This window comes from Mytilus edulis, chromosome 1, assembly GCF_963676685.1.
Source record: "Mytilus edulis chromosome 1, xbMytEdul2.2, whole genome shotgun sequence".
Taxonomy (NCBI): domain Eukaryota; kingdom Metazoa; phylum Mollusca; class Bivalvia; order Mytilida; family Mytilidae; genus Mytilus; species Mytilus edulis.
In genome coordinates, this window is record NC_092344.1 from 15,436,731 (window position 1) to 15,456,672 (window position 19,942).

The following is a 19,942-nucleotide window of genomic DNA, read 5'->3' on the forward strand; positions in this document are numbered from 1 at the left end:
GCCCGTCACAGAGTCCTTATTTACAATCACTTTGATATTTCCGTAAAGTTGTCAGGCGGTCAAAATCAAAATAATGAACGCGAATTTAGTGAATTTTTCGTGCTTTCGCGAGTTTATTCTTCTTGAAATAGTGACATTTTAATTTTACGTGGGAACCTAGAGTTCAATGACTACACATACAAGGTTTGGACTTGCTTATTCAAGTTTCATATTTCATCCCGGCAACCTGTTTTTGTAATGACCTTGTAAGCCAATTTTGCAAATTTGACGTTTCAGCCATTTTAGCCTGTATTTTACACTGCAATGTTAAAAGCCTCTCGCTTCGATTTTTAGCTCACCTGGCCGAAAGGCCAAGTGAGCTTTTCTCATCACTTGGCGTCCGTCGTCGTCGTCCGTCGTCGTCCTGCTTAACTTTTACAAAAATCTTCTCCTCTGAAACTACTGGGCCAAATTTAACTAAACTTGGCCATAATCATCATTGGGGTATGTAGTTTAAAAAAAATGTGTCCGGTGACCCGGCCAACCAACCAAGATAGCCGCCATGGCTAAAAATAGAACATAGGGGTAAAATGCAGTTTTTAGCTTATAACTCAAAAACCAAAGCATTTAGAGCAAATCTGACATGGGGTAAAATTGTTCATCAGGTCAAGATCTATCTGCCCTGAAATTTTCAGATGAATCGGACATTCCGTTGTTGGGTTACTGCCCCTGAAATGATAATTTTAAGGAAATTTTGCTGTTTTTGGTTATTATCTTGAATATTATTATAGATAGAGATAAACTGTAAACAGCAACAATGTTCAGCAAAGTAAGATCTACAAATAAGTCAACATGACAAAAATGGTCAGTTGACCACTTTAGGAGTAATTGCCCTTTATAGTCAATTTTTAACCATTTTTCGTAAATCTTAGTAATCTTTTAGAAAAATCTTCTCCTCTGAAACTACTGGGCCAAATTTTACCAAACTTAGCCATAATCATCATTGGGGTATCTTGTTAAAAAAAATGTGTCCGGTAACTCGGCCAACAAACCAAGATGGCCGCCATGGCTAAAAATAGAACATGGGGGTAAAATGCAGTTTTTGGCTTATAACTCAAAAACCAAAGCATTAAGAGCAAATTTGACAGGTTGTAAAATTGTTGATCAGGTCACGATCTATCTGCCCTGGAATTTTCAGATGAATCGGTTGTAAGTTGCTGCCCCTGAATTGGTAATTTTGAGGAAATTTTGCTGTTTTTTTGTAATTATCTTGAATATTATTATAGATAGAGATAAACTGTAAACAGCAATAATGTACAGCAAATTAAGAACTAAAAAAAAAGGCAGTATGCATGACCAAAATAGTCAATTGACCCCCTAAGGAGTTATTGCCCTTCATAGTCAATTTTTAACAATTTTCTTAAAATTTGAAGATTTTCAATAACATTTTCCACAGAAAGTACTGTTATAGATAGAGATAATTGTAAGCAGCAAGAATGTTTAGTAAAGTAAGATCTACAAACACATCACCATCACCAAAACACAATTTTGTCATGAATCCATCTGTGTCCATTGTTTAATATTCACATAGACCAAGGTGAGCGACACAGGCTCTTTAGAGCCTCTAGTTAAAATAGCTCAGGAACCTGTATTTTTGCAACAACGGTCATTATGTTTCGTTTAAATGGTATATATTATTGTTGTGTATATTCATTTTCTGCCCCGGCAACCTGTCTATCACTTAAATTAAAATTAAAACAGACATTTTTTCAAAATTCCCTATCATTTTAATGTAATTTCCGTGACCCGTATCCGATTTCTTTAGTATAATATTCAAATAAGCAAAGTGGCGTTGATTTCTGGATATGCGTAAAAACGTGTATTTAAAATCTGTCATATGCCGTCTGCGCTTGCGCGTACGTCCCATAGCATCAATTGTCAATTGATGCCATGTAAATAAGTGACGTTATCCAATCAAAATGAACGTTACAAACGTTGTTGCATTAGAATTTTGATTTGACGGTCGCAAATCTCCGTTTTACTGTCTCCGCTACGCGTCACAAGTAAAACTGCATTTGCGACCGTCAAATCTACAATTGACGGTGGCAACTCTTCAACTACAGTACAGTTATTCCTAAATTGTGGACACACCAATAAGATCAGATATAAGACCCTCATGAGCTCGGTGTAAAGTAAAAAAAATTATTAAATAAATTTGTTCGATTAACCTTGAAGTGAAGACTAATAAAAACTTGCGTGTATAGAGTGAACCCCCTAAATAAAATAATACTGTGTTCTTGACGACTTCCCACCGCGATAGAAATAATATTTTACTATATAGTATGTTAATAACCATTTAAGAGCAACTCATATGTGCACCAAACTTGCTTATTTCAGTACAAATCTAAACATATCATTTGCAAATACTTGCAGTCAACAATCTCTTCTAAGTGAGTTTAAAATTCTTAAGGACAACTCCTAACATCAAGTTATTAATATTGTTACAAGGAAACTTCGAACATCAGGATTCAAATAGATTGATAAATAAACATTCTTATGTTGTACTGTTATACCACTGTCCCAGGTTAGGGGAGGGTTGGGATCCCGCTGACATGTTTAACCTAGTCACATTATTTATGTAATTCAGTGGTTGTCGTTTGTTTATGTGTTACATATTTGTGTTGCGTTCATTTTTTTTATACAAATAAGGCCGTTTTCTCGTTTGAATTGTTTTACATTGTCATATCGATGCTTTTATAGCTGACTTTATATATGCGGTATGGGCTTTACTCATTGTGGAAGGCTGTACGGTGACCTATAGTTGTTAATGTCTGTCATTTTGGTCTCTTGTGGACAGTTGTCTCATTTGCAATCATACCACATCTTCTTTTTATATATAATTATTAAGAAGAATTGAAATGTATCATTTAGTAAAATCAACAAAGGTGTGTGATTTACCAAATGTTATATCATTTCGTTCATTTCTTTTTGACACAGTCATTCTTTATCATGTTAATCTGTTAGTTCATAAGTTCATGAGACATATGCGTTTATATTAGGTGACGTTTCATCGAAATAGATAGTCGTTTTCAATATGTTAAGTGTGGTAGCATTGCTTGGATTCCTTGGAGTATTTTCAGCTCACCTCTGTTTAGTAGAACCTCATCAGAGTGGTATGTACACTCATTTATATAATGTAATTCTTTATTAAACACTCCGACACAAAATATGTGTTACATGAGGACAAATTACAAATCAAATACAATAAATGACAGAATAGACAGGTAATTATTAACCAAAGTGTAATTTCTAAAGATAATAAAACTTGTAAGATACATGCATCTTTCTAAATTCTTAATAAATATACCAGGCTCAAGCTAGCAGCCACTCGCTAGCAGCCAATACGCTAGCAGCCAGTTTTCGGATATGTCTATGAACCAAAAAATTGCATAAGATTCAAACGTACTCAAATTTTTTTTTATTAATATATAATAACCAATGTGTCATCAGTGTTTAATATATAATAAAGCAGTCGGAGAACTATTCGATGATTTAAAAAATATCTAGTCCTGTTCATTAATTTGAGACAATAGTAATCGATGTCAATATACCAAACAGTGTGCTCCCCGCTTTTAATTTTAATAGTCAACAGTTTTAAGTGTACATGGAATCGTAAATATGTAATAAAAATTATTCAAATGCTTAAAAAAATGTTTGTAACAGAGAATTGACATTAAAATCATAAATTAATTTTGTGATATTGTGTCAAACAGCTTTCCATATTCTCGGCATTCTGTCAAATAGTTCCTGAAAAGTTATAATTGTTCTGCATGACAAGAAAAGAAAGTTTCACTCGTGCATTAATATTTTTTAATTAGACAAATCTGTTTTAACGAAAAATTCTATTTCTGAAGCAGTGGATATCGACTACTTTTGAATAGACAAAAGGTTTATATTTTGTACATCAAGTATGGTGGGCAGGGAAATTATTTATAATCTTTAAAAAAAAAAAAAAAAAAAAAAAAAAGAAATAAGTATTGCCGTCGAACATTTTTTATTAACATTTCCGTAAGGGTGGGGTAGGGTGTCCGACCCCAACTTTGGACCTAATTTAAAAAAAAAATCTAAGCCTAAGCACACCCTGGATTTTTTTCCAAGTAAACCTTACCTATTCAGCTTCACATTGCACCTAGTGGCGAAAAAAGTATTGCCGTCAAACATTTTTTATTAACATTTCCGTAAGGGTGGGGCAGGGTGTCCGACCCAAACTTTGGACCTAATTTAAAAAACATCTAAGCCTAAGCACACCCTGGATTTTTTTTCAAGTAAACCTTACCTATTCAGCTTCACATTGCACCTAGTGGCGAAAAAATTATTGCCGTCAAACTTTTTTTATTAACATTTCCGTAAGGGTGGGGTAGGGTGTCCGACCCCAACTTTGGACCTAATTTAAAAAAAAATCTAAGCCTAAGCACACCCTGGATTTTTTTTCAAGTAAACCTTACCTATTCAGCTTCACATTGCACCTAGTGGCGGAAAAAAGTATTGCCGTCAAACATTTTTTATTAACATTTCCGTAAGGGTGGGGTAGGGTGTCCGACCCCAACTTTGGACCTAATTTAAAAAAAATCTAAGCCTAAGCACACCCTGGATTTTTTTCTCAAGTAAACCTTACCTATTCAGCTTCACATTGCACTTAGTGTCGAAAAAAGTATTGCCGTTGAATTTATTTTATTAACATTTCCGTAAGGGTGGGGTTGGGTGGCCAAATATATGATCAATCGTCAAAATCTGATACTTTTATACGAGAAGCCATATCTGCTGCAGGAAAATTGAAGTCTATGTTAAAACTTTCAGAATTATATCATGGAGTGTCTGCAGATTAAAAATACATCAAATGAGGACCAATAACTGCACTCTGCCGCTACCGCTCTATGGCGCGATATTAAAAACCTCGTTTTTTACTCGGATGGCTACTCTAGTGCCAAGGAATGATACTACACTCATATTTGCAAATTCCAACATTTTTTTTGGCTTGAAATTTTCAAAACTTGCAACCACCAGGAAAAGATAAAGGTTCATAACATTTTTGTTAAACAAGAATTTAAAAATAATTAGTTTTTTCAATTGGAAATAATTTTTTTTTAAATATCTTGTAATTTTGGTTTAATACTAACACTGAAAAAAAAGATGAGCAAACGACATCTTATGACTAAGTACATAAACTGATCGTATCAACACTACACAAAAATATGAATTACAATAACAGTGCTTAGTGGATCATGGATTATGACCAAAGTATTTCCATCAATAAACACTTGTTTATGCGATTAAATACGACAATTCTACTACTTGAACGATCTTTTTTGATTTGTTGAAAAACAAACTGCTATCGCGAAAATATGATAGTTTTTTACACCATGTGTTATAAAATTCTAATTATCCTGCATCATGAATCGTTTGCAGAAGCTGGAAATTACAATGTGAAACGAACTTGTTATACTGGGCGAAGGAAAAATCCCGAAAACTTCAAGTAACAAATGGAAAAAAATATTCAACCCTAACACGGTAAAATCTAACGAAGCTGTTTACACTTTTGTTTAATTTACAACTTAAAGCCAACAGTTCTTTTCGTTGATTTTTGCAAGAATCTACACAGCATGTTGACATTAAATCATTAATTTTTACAATAAAATTTTAATGTTATTTTCTCTAAAGAAGCGTAGCCAGATGTCACCACTGTTTCGGAGTTTGATAAAATGTAGGCTAATTTCAGAATGGCGCGAGATAGCTGTTAGCCAATCAAAATTACGTATTATAATGAAACATACATGTAACGTAATTATAAAGATATAGCAACTTTAAAAAACATCTTAGTGACAACATTCTAAAAATGTATGATCATCAACCACATACCTGGTAATACAATATGGTAATCACTCCGTGTCTGGAAAAGACTGGAAACATATACCGAACTAAGATCCAACATCAACATCAACCACATACCTGGTAATACAATATGGTAATCACTCCGTGTCTGGAAAAGACAGGAAACATATACATACCTAAGATCCAACATCAACATCAACCACATACCTGGTAATACAATATGGTAATCACTCCGTGTCTGGAAAAGACTGGAAACATATACCTAACTAAGATCCCGGCAACATCAACATCAACCACATACCTGGTAATACAATATGGTAATCACTCCGTGTCTGGAAAAGACTGGAAACATATACCTAACTAAGATCCAACATCAACATCAACCACATACCTGGTAATACAATATGGTAATCACTCCGTGTCTGGAAAAGACTGGAAACATATACCTAACTAAGATCCAACATCAACATCAAATTATTGCAACTCGTCTTCAAATTGCTGCTATAGAGTTTCGATACAGTAAAAAAAAACATACCGCATAGTACGCTACAAAAGGCCCCGATATGAAAATTTAAAACTATTGAAACGAGAAAACTAACGATCTGATTGGATTGCAAAAATTATGAACGATAAACAAATATTATATACAGCTACAAATGACAAACATAACTCCCCCTCTCTATATCCGAGCCTTTTATAGCTGACTTTACGGAACGAGTATTTCTCATCGTTGGCCTATGATTGCTAACATCCACTTCATGTGAATTCTGTTAGACAGTTGTATCTTTGGCGATCTAACCAGAACACTTCCGTTCGTCATTTTCTGAATTGAAACAGATTGTTTTCAATATTCATAAATTGTATACATTGATATATTTGAAATGTAAATTGTTTGAAAAAAGTAAAATCACAAAATTACTGAACTCCGAGGAAAATTCAAAACAGAAGGTCCCATATAGCTATCAAATGGCACAAAATCAAAAGCTCAAACACATCAAACGTATGGATAACAACTATGTTATTTCGCTGATTTCAAAACTCAGTCGTTCCCAGGAAATGGCAGTCAATAAATAGCACTGAGTCTCAGTCTGGACAATTTTAGAATAAATTTTAAATGTCACAACCAAATTAATCTATGAAAAAGAATTTGTAAAACGAGAGGGAAACGCTGGGATAACACTTAATTGTGTATAAAAGTAAAAAAAAAGAAAAAAGTATATCTGAATAATACAAATCCTTTTGCTAACTAGATGATGGAAGAAAAAAAACCTATCTGTACCAAAAGATCGCATCTTTAAAGAAATAAAAAGAAAAGTACCCAAGATTTTAATTTACAAAAGCGGAATGAAAATCATTACGATGTATTACTGTATCAGACCAAAAAACTGAACCCACTTCTAAACTTTTAATATTTTATATGTTGTAAGAAGACAGGCTGTTATTAAATTCTTATATACACTAAATTAATAATTCATCATTGATCATCATTGCAATAATAATTTGGTCATTCAGTTTAAAGTGTGTAATCTTTATATTGACCTTGGGTCATAATTGACGATGGTATATAAACTCCGTTATCCCAAATTAATTCAGTCAAATTTGCAACAAAATGAGGTGTACGTCATATTTTAAATTAATTGTCTTTATTTTCTCTTTGTCTTTCTGTGTTGCAGATGATCCGTCTGGCTTTGCCGAATTTTTCCGAACAAACTTAAACGAATTTAATGACAAACCAATAACATTTTCATATCCTGTTCCAAGATGGCTAAAAGGAACATTGGTAAGTAAATATGATATAAGAGGGTAAGAAGCTTAATGCTATGTGTTCATTTTGGAGAAGACTAAACTTACTTGTGAAATCAGTTTCTGGTCTTTTTGTCTTTTTTCTCAATTGAAGATATTTGAATTGATATGGTTGCGACATACAGAATTTTCTTTGTTTTTCTTTGTATTTCCATATACAGGCAGCAACAAACTTTGTCGAACGTTTGGAAGTTTGATTACAAATAAATCCTTAGATTGTTTTATCATCCAAAACTTGAAATTAAGGAAACAACAGATACGAATTTGAAAAAAAAACACGATCATCTCAGTACCAGAATCTATAACAAACGAGATGATTTTAATTTTGAAATTATCAATTTCTTCCACCTTAGTCACAATATACCAACTTCACCTGCATAAGGGATAAACATGTTCCAAGTAATTCTGTATTCCAGAACATGCACCAACTACTCAGACTTTGTAAAACGTCTCCATTGTTTGAGCAGAAAGGTGATGAAATAGGGGGAATGTCATAGAACGTCTCATTTATTTTTCTAAAAAAAGTTCATTGAAAGGTACAAAGACCTTGTTGATAAATATTCCGTATCAAATTCACAAATAATGGTCTTGAAGTATAGATTCTGGGTACTGACGTTGTTTATCATCTTAGTTATATAATTCTTATTTTTGTCTGTATTAGTATTACATTTACTGTTTAGCCTGGTTTTGGTCTTATTCATTTGACGTGGCTCTGTACGTATGCATCCCGTCATTGTGTTTTTGTTCTATGATAATTTTTTATTACATTTTTGCCTATTTTGTTCTGATATGCTTTATCTCTATATTACTTCTGTGTTTCTTTGTTAAATGACGTGGCTCTGTACTTATACATCTTGTTGTTTTGCCATAATATATGTTTGTTAACATATTTGTTGTTTTTATAGTGATTACGATAATAACACAATGCTGACTGCTGTCCCCCTATTTTTGACATGTTTACCTATTATGTCCGTTTGTTTTCTTCACACATCGTTTTCCATAGAATGGAATTTCATGCGACTGTCATAAAATGCGAGATTTAACTAGCTATAAAACCAGGTTTAATCCACCATTTTCTCCTTAGAAAATGACTGTACTAAGCCCGGATTAAGACAATTGTTGTCCATTCGTTTGATGTGTTTGAGCTTTTGATTTTGCCAACTGATTAGATACTATCCGTTTTGAATTTTCCCCGGAGAACAATATTTTTGTGATTTTACTTTTTTCTTCAACACAGAAAATGTTCTGTTAAAGCTGTATTTCTTAAGTAAAAATATTGCCAGTTAAAGATCGGAAACTGTGGAAATAAACACATAGTTTTATTTTGACAAAATCTTTAACTTCTGTTCGTTTGTTATACACGACATGACTTTTAAGAATGTATCATATTCTCCCTACAACTATACCCCACTGAGAGATCCAAATACGAATTTTGAAGTGGTAATTTTATATAAACTTAACCAATTCGATTAAGTTATTTTTTTTATTATCCTTAACATGCCGAAAATCTCTATACATGGCAGATTAATAGATCCAATTTTGGTGGGTTGGTGGGTTTTGGGGGTGGGGCGGGTGATGTAGGAAGTCGTCTGTTTTTTTTTCTGTCTTAAAAGAAACAATAATTTTCCTTAAAAGTTAAAACAAAAATAGATTTTGTCATTGAAACAAACCCTGTTGTGGTTTTTGTTAGGTTTGAAAATTCATACCCTGATGTATACAGTAAATTGAAGATTGCGTATATGTTCAATTCTGACACCTTGTCCATAACTCTGGTCTCCTCAAAATAAAGACTGTATAAAATGTACATATTAAATACATAGGAACCAAGTTAATAATAGTATGTGTTCTTCAACGGGTCAATATAATGAGAAAATATAAGTAAATTTGTTTTAAATTAATATTCATTTGATGTGGCTCGGTACTTATACATCCCGTCATTATTCGAGATGGCTTGTAAAACTAAGATTTATTGGCAGTATTGACCACAGCTTTTTATTATTAAACACAAATTTAAATATGTACACATATAGATTCAACGATATATATTGTTCAACTAGATAGATTCATAGATAACTAGATTCATAGATGTATAGATCATTTTTTGGTTACCTCTGGCAACCTACAGATAACTAGATAGATATATATAGATAGATAGATGTATGATCCTGGGATACAGCGATCAAGTAACTTAGCTGTTGGATCCTGGGATACAGCGATCCACAAAATGTACTTTTAATATCACTAAAATATAGACAACTGTAACTGTAGTTTATCACACGCAGCGAAGTTGCCAAATTGATTAGGTACGGTATATGTCAAACTCAACCGTACCGGATCAACCGCCACTAAAGTGGGGATGAAGCTGCGATAGGACTGTGGCCAATACTGTTTTAAAATTACTTATGATATACACATACTAGTACCAAATGTATCTGGATATGTATAAGAACCAGAACAAATAAACATTTCAAGCGCACCTTGCAAATTATTCAGAAATATATCATTACCGAGGTCTGTCAAATGAACACCATCTTCCTTTAAAAAAGTACTATTAGGAAGAATATCTGGATACTTTATATAATGTCCCCCATTCTTTAACACGAATGATGCAATGGCACTATTTATCCTAATTCTGCATGTCATCATGCTATCCTGACTTATTGAATGACGCCAATGTGTTCTCGGTAAAATTTGAGACCAGACAATCGAACTATTGGGTAGATAACTTTGTACCTTCTCCAAGGTGGTCTTGATTTCATTCCTTAAAAACCCTAGTTTTGTCTTCCCCAAATCATTTCCAGCAATATGAAGGACAAGATATTTCAGCGCTTTTTCATATTTCATCAGTCTTTTTATTGTTGATTCCAAATCTTTTATACCCATGCCACCATACCCTTGCCACCAAATTTTAACCTCTATTCTATGGAGACCTAAATTAACACCACCTGTTGTACTTCTTGCATGTACAAATGCATTTCTTATCAAAGATGAGCCTACTATCCATACTGACACTTCTTGGCCTACAATTTAATACATGTATGTATTGACATGAAATATTCTAAATTGACCTTCAAATTCAACGAAATTTATTCAAAATTGTGGTATTCGTATATAACTTTTGAAAGTATCAGAACTCCAACGACCCATTACTTTAATTTGCTCGTCAGAAAAACCAAGCATAGTTGCTGAAGTAGCACTACCGATTCTAAATGAGTGCGTCCCATACTTTGATTGATCAAAACCAATATACCCCAGGGCTTGTTTTAGAATTCCTGAAAACTGATATCGAGTCATCGGAGAGCCATCAAAGTGGCAATATAATTGACCACTAATTCGAGGTCGAATCTTTAAATATTCTTGCAGTAATTTTACCGGACAAATTCCAACATCTGATTGTCGGGCCACAAAAATTGAAATCCCTCGACCTAGCTGGTCTGTTTTTGAAGACGCCAAGTATATTTTTATATTATGATTAGTAACCTCCACATTTTCAATTTTAATGGCATGATTAGACCCTTCCCTGCCACATGCAGTTGTCATTTCACCAACTCGCAGAAATGCAAAAAATCCCATTGAAAAAGCACTTTAAAATAAGACAGCTTCATATCTGGAGCTCCAAAATGCGGGCAAAATCTTTATAATATTTTTTAACAGATCTAAAGTAATAGGCAATCTACTGTCAGGTCTCTTTAACTTTGACCTTGCCATTCCATCAATCATTTTTCTTACAACAAATAATTGAGACATATCTTCGTAATTATTAATCTTATTATAAAAACTGATAGCTGAGATATAACATTTCACCGTAGATGGAGCCATGTCCAAGCAAGACATGTATGCAATGAACTGAGTAATGTGGTTCAATGGTATTGGAAAACTATGATCTAAATCAAAACTATCCCTAAAGTTAGCCAAAGCATTTAAGGCTCGTTGATAAGCTTGAATTGTATTAGGAGCAAGCGAACAATTAATTAATCTGTTTGTTTCAGACTCAATATCAAATCTCTGAACTCTTCTGGGTTGTTTTCTGGAACCGACTCGGCCCCGGTTGCTAGTTCCCGGAATCTCTTCAACTGAAAACGAGAAATCGAGTCTGCAATTTCATTTTTACAACCATCAATATGTTGTGCTTTAAACTGAATATTGTGCTGCATTGTAAAAAGAACAAGGGGACGAATAAATGCCATCACACGCTTCGACTTGGCAGTTCTTTTATTGATAATGCTAACTAATGCCATATTGTCAATTCGAAATAAAATCTTTCGATTTTGGAAATTTGATGCCCATATAAATATAGCTAAAACAATTGGAACTAACTCTAAAAAAGTAATGTCCCTCATGATTGGCATATTTGACCATGCTTCCGGCCATTTATATTGTGCCCATTTACCATCAAAATATGCACCACAACCTAAATCAGAGTTACCACAGCTGTCAGTGTACAAATGCAACGTTTCATTTGTTATCCACGTGTTTTCTGATAGATAACAATCTCCGTTAAAATGTTCCAGAAAAATCAGCCAAATTTTTGCATCTTCTCTGAGATCATTATTTATTCTAATTGAATAAAAAGGCTTTTTATTTTTTATAGACCCAATGACATCATAAAACCTGCGAAGGAAAACCCGAGACGAAGTAATCGCCCTTGAACAGAAAGCCATCAAACCCACTACTGATTCTAAGTCCTTGTGTGTAATCTTTTTATTCAACAAAATCGGTTCAAGTAAGGACTTTAGCTTTAACAATTTGTCTTGTGGTATTCTGACAACCATTTCAACAGTGTCAATGACCAATCCTAAAAATTGCAAAGATGTTACAGGTCCAACTGATTTTTCCGAAGCAATCGGAACACCTAGTTTCTCACAAATATCTGAAAAAGTGTCTAGCATCATTTGACATACAGGTGTATCCTCAGGGCCTCCAAATAAAAAATCATCCAAATAATGCACAAGTGATTTCACTCCACTCCGTTCAACTACTAACCAGTGTAAAAAGGTTGAAAACTTATTGAATAAATTACATGAAATTGAACATCCCATAGCCATACTTTTATTTACATAGAACTTTTCATCAAAATAAATCCCTAATAATTCAAAATCTGATGGGTGCACTGGCAGCAAACGCAAAGCGGACTTTATGTCCCGTACCCCAATCAATGCAGACTTTCCGAGTGAGCTGACCATTTGTATAACTTCATCAAAAGATGCATATTGAACGGAACATTCATCGCGATCAATAAAATCGTTGACCCCGGAACCTTCCGGATATGATAAATGAGATATTAACCTCCAACCTTTCTCTTTTGGTACTAGACCGATAGGAGAAGTCCTAAGAGTAGAAATCGGCTTTTCTAAAAAAGGGACCAGCCATCCTACCCGCTTTTACCTCCTGATCTAACTTATCCAACGTTTCAACTTTATGACAATTTGCCGACTGTAAATTTTTGGAAATAAAAGAAATTCTCAGACCTGAATATTTCAAACGAAAACCACATAAAAATCCTTCATATAATTCTTTTGCTACACCTCCATTCGGATATGCCCTCAGCATATAATTACAAAACACCAATCTTAATAGTTCTACCAATTGCAAGTCGCCATAGTTCTGATATTTGGTCTAGATCTTGCTTGTGTAAACTGTGTGGCATTTCTTGGGGAAAATCTGACTCTTGACTCGGCGCTCCTTGGGCGAAATTGAAACTGGGGCCCTGCTCTATACTGAGCCCCGGGTGCCCGAAACTGAAACTGAGAGCCCGTGTTATATTGTGTATTACCAACATGTGGTCTCACATTTCCCAGTTGTCTTTGACAGTTTATAATTGGATGTGAACCATTACACCTTAAACACAAATGGCTATAAAAGCAAGGTCTTTTCCAACAGCTTCTCTCATAGTTATAACTATAGCATTTGTTCTCATGACCACTACTGTCTTGAATATTACTATTAGATACATTTAAGGACACATTTGAGATAGTATTCACTGGTTGCATATATAACAACCAAAGCTCATTGTCTATATTACTCCATAAACTGGATGGTTCATGAGCTTTTCTTAAGTCTATATTGCTCATCATAATTTTTCCAACCCATACCTTGGTTTCTTTGAGCCCCAAGGCGTATTGTGTGCATGTATTTTAACAGTTCCTTAAATCGGTTTACGTGCACAGCACAATAAATATAAATAAAAATGAAAGCATCTGTCCACTTTTCAATATTTGTAATTTTTGATTGTTGAGAAATGGGTTGTAAAATGAATCCCCCTTGAGCCCATGTCAACTTTTGTTTGTCAGAACCCGTGTTGACTGAATTATTTAATAGACAAGCTAAATTTATGAATTCCCCTTTCAATATTTTTTCTTTAAAAGAGGGACGAAAGATACCAAAGGGACAGCCAAACTCATAAATCTAAAACAAACTGACAACGCCATGGCTAAAAATGAAAAAGACAAACAGAAAAACAATAGTACACATGACACAACATAGAAAACCAAAGAATAAACAACACGAACCCCACCAAAAACTAGGAGTGATCTCAGGTGCTCCGGAAGGGTAAGCAGATCCTGCTCCACATGTGGCACCCGTCGTGTTGCTTATGTGATTACAAATCCGGTAAATAGTCTAATTCGATAGGTCACATTCATGAAAGGGAAGGGGATTGTAGTTACGACGTAAGGAACATATCCGATATCATTTGTGAAACGGTTATTCCATAACGGTCAACCAACTCGTGATGGCGTCCGTAAAATTTACGAAGGGATGATTTCAACTTCACTATTTGGAACTCTGGGTTTAATAGCTTCCTTGTGAGCAGTAACCCTCTATCAAGAAAATCATGATAGGAAATGCAAGCACGGGAATATCGTATCAATTGGGAGATATATACCCCGTATGCATTGACTGTGTTACATTTATGCCTAGATTCTCATGAACACTTTCAATTCTATTGGGAATTTGTACATAATCATTATTGGTCACATTACCTGTTTGTGACATAAACTGTGTGTTATCAACAGTTGACTGGAGGTCTATTGCTCGTCTTGGTTGCCATGGTATCATGTCCGGAATGTGGACGGAGTTGTCCTGATTGCTAGAAAATGTTGGCATCAACATTCTTGTCGTTGATACTGTTGCAGTTGTTGGTATGGCAGCGCCGTCATGTCCAGATGTATAGATAGCCTCAGGCCTTGTAACCGTCATAGATGATTGTACTGACGCCCGTGACGAAACTCCCTTCGACACCACCGGGGTCCTTCTTACTCCAGCTCTCGCTGATGCTGTACGCTTCCTGATACCTCTTCTCAACATACTGAAACTCACAAATAGATTTATTTATTCATTTATTTTTATTAAATTTATTAATTTACTTATTTCAAATTTATTCGTTTTGTTTGTGTGTGTAACCAAAAGTCTTTAATCAATGACAATATATATCTTAAAGCTGTAGCCGTTCAAACGATGTATGTATGTATCGTTTTTGTTGAATTGATAGTATGTCGTATTCTACGAAGTAATTACTTCCGCACTGGGTGAATTATTCACCAAATATAAAGTCACAACAAAAATATCATTTCTTTAACTTAAGGGGGCTCCTGGGTATAAATGAATTTTTTTTTCTAATATAGGATTTCGCTATATTTTTTCATAAATGAACTTTATCATATACTTAAAAGAAAAATGAAATAAAAAAATGGGGTCACCGTTCATTCAAGCTAAAATCTGCCTCTGGAAGAAGCATACATTTTTGTTAATGTCCTTTTTTTCTGTTGAACTAATAGGAGAATAAGAGGAAATATCGAAATAAAAAAATAACCTAATATAAGAAATCACTTAAATTTTACAATTATTTAGTTTATGTACAGCTTATTTGAAAATAATAATAAAAAATATAGTCACCGATGAGTTAAAAAAGATATTTCAAATTTAAGGCCAAAAAATGGCATGTTTGCATCAAAGGGAGATAATTTGGAGCTTTTTCAATTTTTAAAGTCATTTGGGGCCAAACCAAATCAATTTTTTGGGTTGATTTTGGTACCATATCATAAAGTTACAACTAATAGTGTAATAAATAAAATTTGTAATGAAAAAATAAAGGTTTAATTTTTTGCTAAAATTTTTGTACCCATGAGCCACCTTAAGTCGTATTGTGATTAAATAATTTTTCTTTTATTTCATATTCGGCATCACGTGGCGGCCACGCCGTTTTGAAATTCAACAATTTCTAACTATTTTACAATTATTTTTTTTTTTTTTATTAAAACAATTTTTTGTATTATCCATATATCTCTTTGCATATTATACATATATAAAATACCAACTTTAATATCCACTATAGTAATCTACTTGATATTTTCAAAATACTTCTCTCTGTCTGTTCACTTGCAGCTCAAAGTTAAAAAGAACGCTAACGTCAAATTGACGTCACCACTATACATCTTATTGACTACATATGAATTTATAAAGGAAAGCACTGCAACGGCCGAGATTAAAACTTTCCACTAGAATAACCGAATTTATGTATATTACATAAATTCTATTATGTTATTTTGCAATGGTAAATATTTGTATTCTTGTCTTTCATTGTTGCAAATGTGCTTTTTCTATATGCCTTTTTTGTGTTTTTTGTTAACATATCCGTTTGTTTTCCAAGTGGTATAATACAATGTTGACTGCTGTACACCTATTTTTGACATTTTAACCTATAATGTCTGTTGGTTTTGTTCACACAACGTTGTCAACATAATGGAAGAAGGTGAGATTTTCATAAAAGTGAGAGGTTTCGTTTTATTTGTGTTTTCCATGTTATAATAACTATGTATGTTGTATTGTCGTTTGTTTTTTGTTGCACTTCAGTGTTGTTTCGTTGTTCTCCTCTTTTAGTTGATGTGTTTCCCTTAGTTTTAGTTTATAACCCGGATTTGTTTTCTCTGAATCGATTTATGACTTTTGAACAGCGGTAAACTACTGTTGCTTTTATTTAGCTAGCTATTAAACCAGGTTATAAAAGTAAAATAACAAAAATACCAAACTCCCTTTATCTAACAGAAATGACTCAAACGAACATTATTAAACTATTAAAATGATGATCTCATAAACTTTCAATTCATACAGTATAATACCGGTTATTCCATTCACTTATTATGACTCGTCAAAATATCTCTCCTTTTGTAACTTGTATAGGATAGAGATTGGAGTTGCACTTTGTAAGTACAGCTGTTTTTTTAAAAAAACTACACCTCTTTTGGAGAGATATATTATATTCATAGATAAATTGTTTTGTTTTCGTATTGATTCCTAGATATATCATCTCTGTTTTATCTCGCAGAGACATAACGTGGGAATGTTACCAGTATAAATGAAAAATAAATGTAGCGGCAGCCGTGATTTCTGAGGGAGCCCAACATTTTAGTACAAGTTAAAACTCCTCGAAGTTCGAGGCCTATAAATGTTGTAAATATGCCGCACAGCCCTATAGTATGTCCTTTTAAAACAAATCGTAGCACAAATGAGTTTTGCATTCTAGGATATTTTTTTTTCTCGAAATTTCATAGTAAAAGTGATACAGTTTGAGTTCCTATTGGATTATTTACAGAAATCCATCCTATAAAAACAAGTGTTGTTGAATAATCTCGCTTCATTGATATTTTAGCCAACGTTTTGCTCTGTTTCAGTTGGTATATTTGAATATTCTTCTTCTTTTTTAGATTCGTAATGGTGGGGCCAGGTATGAAATGGGACAACGCTCATTCACTAATGCATTTGATGGTTTTGGGAAACTTCACAGTTTTACGTTTTATGGCAACGGGACGGTATCGATGTCTGCAAGATTTCTACAGACTGAATACTATAAAAAGTCTCTAGCTTCTCATACAATTGCACCATATTTTCAGTTCGGTAAGCTAGTTCCCCCGTATAACGAAATAGAAAAAATGGAATCGCTGATAAACCAAATGGAAAACTTGAACGTAAATGTATATAGAATACGTGATTCAAAAACTGGACAATATGAATACATGTCCATGAATGATATTTGGAACGTTTACCAAATTGAGGAAGATTCATTAAAAACAGTACAACTTATTAAACCACCAATGAATGTAAAGTCACATATCTATATCCCCGGCTTTTCATCCGCACACCCAATCAAAGAATTCAGTAAAGAAACTTACCTGACGTACTTGATGAGTGTTAGCATAGTTCCTTATATTAAAAGTATAATGACTTTGTATCGAATGACGTCTGTTGGCCACCGAGAGGCAATTGTAACATGGGATATTGAAGCACAAACATACATGCACTCATTTTCTGTCACAAAAAACTATGTTATTTTCATTGGTCAACCAGTTTCAATAAATACAATGAAAGTAGCTGAATATGGTGACATAGCAGAAGCAATGGAATATCGTTTCAACGATCCTACGTTTATTTACGTTGTTGATTTAAGAACAAATAAGGTGACCACTGTGAAATATGATAAATTCGTGTCCTATTTCCATCATATTAATGCTTACGAAGACAATAACAAGATTATTGTTGACATTTGTACACAAAATTCATCCAATATGTTTTCCATGGATTTGAACTATATTCGTTCTATATCATTGCGAAATAGTATCACTCTCTATAGTGGTATAAAACGCTTCACAATAGATATAGTTACACCGTCGGTTTCTGTAGAATCTTTCGAACCATCAAAAAATAATTCATTTGCGAACAATTTAGATATGCCAGCCATCAACGAGAATTTCAGACACGTTAAATACTGTTACGCTTATGGAGTAGTCATAAAAGCAGACGACAAACATTTTCATAAATGGGCATTAGTAAAAAAAGATGTATGCAAAGTAGACAGCGATTTATCATGGTTGGTTGATAGCCATTACCCATCTGAAGCTTGGTTTGTACCTACACCTAATAGTACCAGAGAAGATGACGGTGTTTTAATGACACATGTATTTGATGGCATCAAGAAAGAAAGTTATCTTGTACTCATTAATGCTACAAGTATGCAAACTATCAGTAAAGGCATTTTACCTACCACCATGCCTTACAGTTTTCATGGCAGATTCTTTTCAGACGTTTAAAACAGGATGTCATTTTTCAAGAAACTATTGTCTTCTTTTAATTTTATTATTGCTTTTACTGTTTAGATAAATCTTATTATATTAAATACATTTTGTTTCTTTATAAGTGAGAGTTGACTTTGTTTCCTTTGTTACTTTTAGATTATTCAATGAAATGAAAATATGAAAGTTATTTTTACTCTTCAACCTTTCAACATGTTGCCTTCCTAGTACAAAGTGCGATTTTACTATTTCATAAAAAACAATCCGCCAAAAAGTGAATTTGATTGATTGATTACTGTTTGTTCATGTCAAGTGGCATATATTTCAAGAATATTCAGGACGAAAAATAATTTATCAATTAACACAATATATTTTTTTTGTACCATTTTATGCAGAAAATGATTTGGTTTTTGCTTTTTGGTCAAAGGAGGGTTCAAAGAGGTTCTACTTGTACTTATAGACGTATAGACAATTCATAAATGTATTACTACTAGTATTCAGAATAGGGTAAAGCATTAAATAATTGTCCAAAATCTGATCTTCGGGTCTTAGCTGACTAAGAAACGACTTCTCCGTTACCTTGTCAATATTCAAACTGAGATCTTGATTACTATATGCAGATACTACGTCAACATATACTACTTCCACGGACACTACTGCAACATATACCACTTCCACAGCTACTACATCAACAGATACCACTTCTACAGATACTACTGCAACAGAGACCGCATAATGCCTACGTCACACTGTCCCGATTTTTACGCCGATGGCAACACGATTATGGAAATTTTCAAAATCGGGACTGATCATATCCAGATCGGGCTATTCGTAGTGCCATCGTTAACCATCGTAGAACCATCGACCACTTTTTCTAGCCTTAAGGGACAACTTCGGGAAGGGTTCTAAATTTTTTAACATGTTAAAAAATCCCCGAAGGTGCGTCCGATGTTTAGGGTTCGTATTGAGTTCGTATCACCATCCTCACCATCGTAATGTCACCAGGAATGCATCTTTGAACATCGCATTGCATTCGTGTTTCCATCGTTTCCATCGGGCAGTTTTGACATTACGATGTCTACACGAATGAATCACGAAGCTAACCGAAGGTCTTTGATGGCAACACGACTTCGTGAAGACCTCGTAATCCCGTCGTGATGCCATCGAATAAAAGTACGAAGGTGACAAGATGGAACTACGACGGCAAT

General features: G+C 33.9%; 1 protein-coding gene across 2 annotated transcripts in view; it reads left to right on the plus strand.

Annotated features, from left to right (window-relative positions):
- The first annotated feature begins 3,016 nt into the window (after positions 1-3,016).
- Positions 3,017-19,942, plus strand: part of LOC139524890 (beta,beta-carotene 15,15'-dioxygenase-like) — a 36,913-nt gene continuing 19,987 nt past the window's right edge. The window contains exons 1-3 of one of the 2 annotated variants that reach the window (XM_071320041.1): positions 3,017-3,152; positions 7,542-7,648; positions 17,373-18,858. In XM_071320041.1, coding sequence (XP_071176142.1) covers positions 3,074-3,152; positions 7,542-7,648; positions 17,373-18,752 — 1,566 coding nt within the window. In that variant the 5' untranslated portion in view covers positions 3,017-3,073 and the 3' untranslated portion in view covers positions 18,753-18,858. Of the gene's footprint in view, positions 3,153-7,541; positions 7,649-17,372; positions 18,859-19,942 lie in introns of those variants that run through there. The other variant, XM_071320049.1, reaches the window with a different exon arrangement.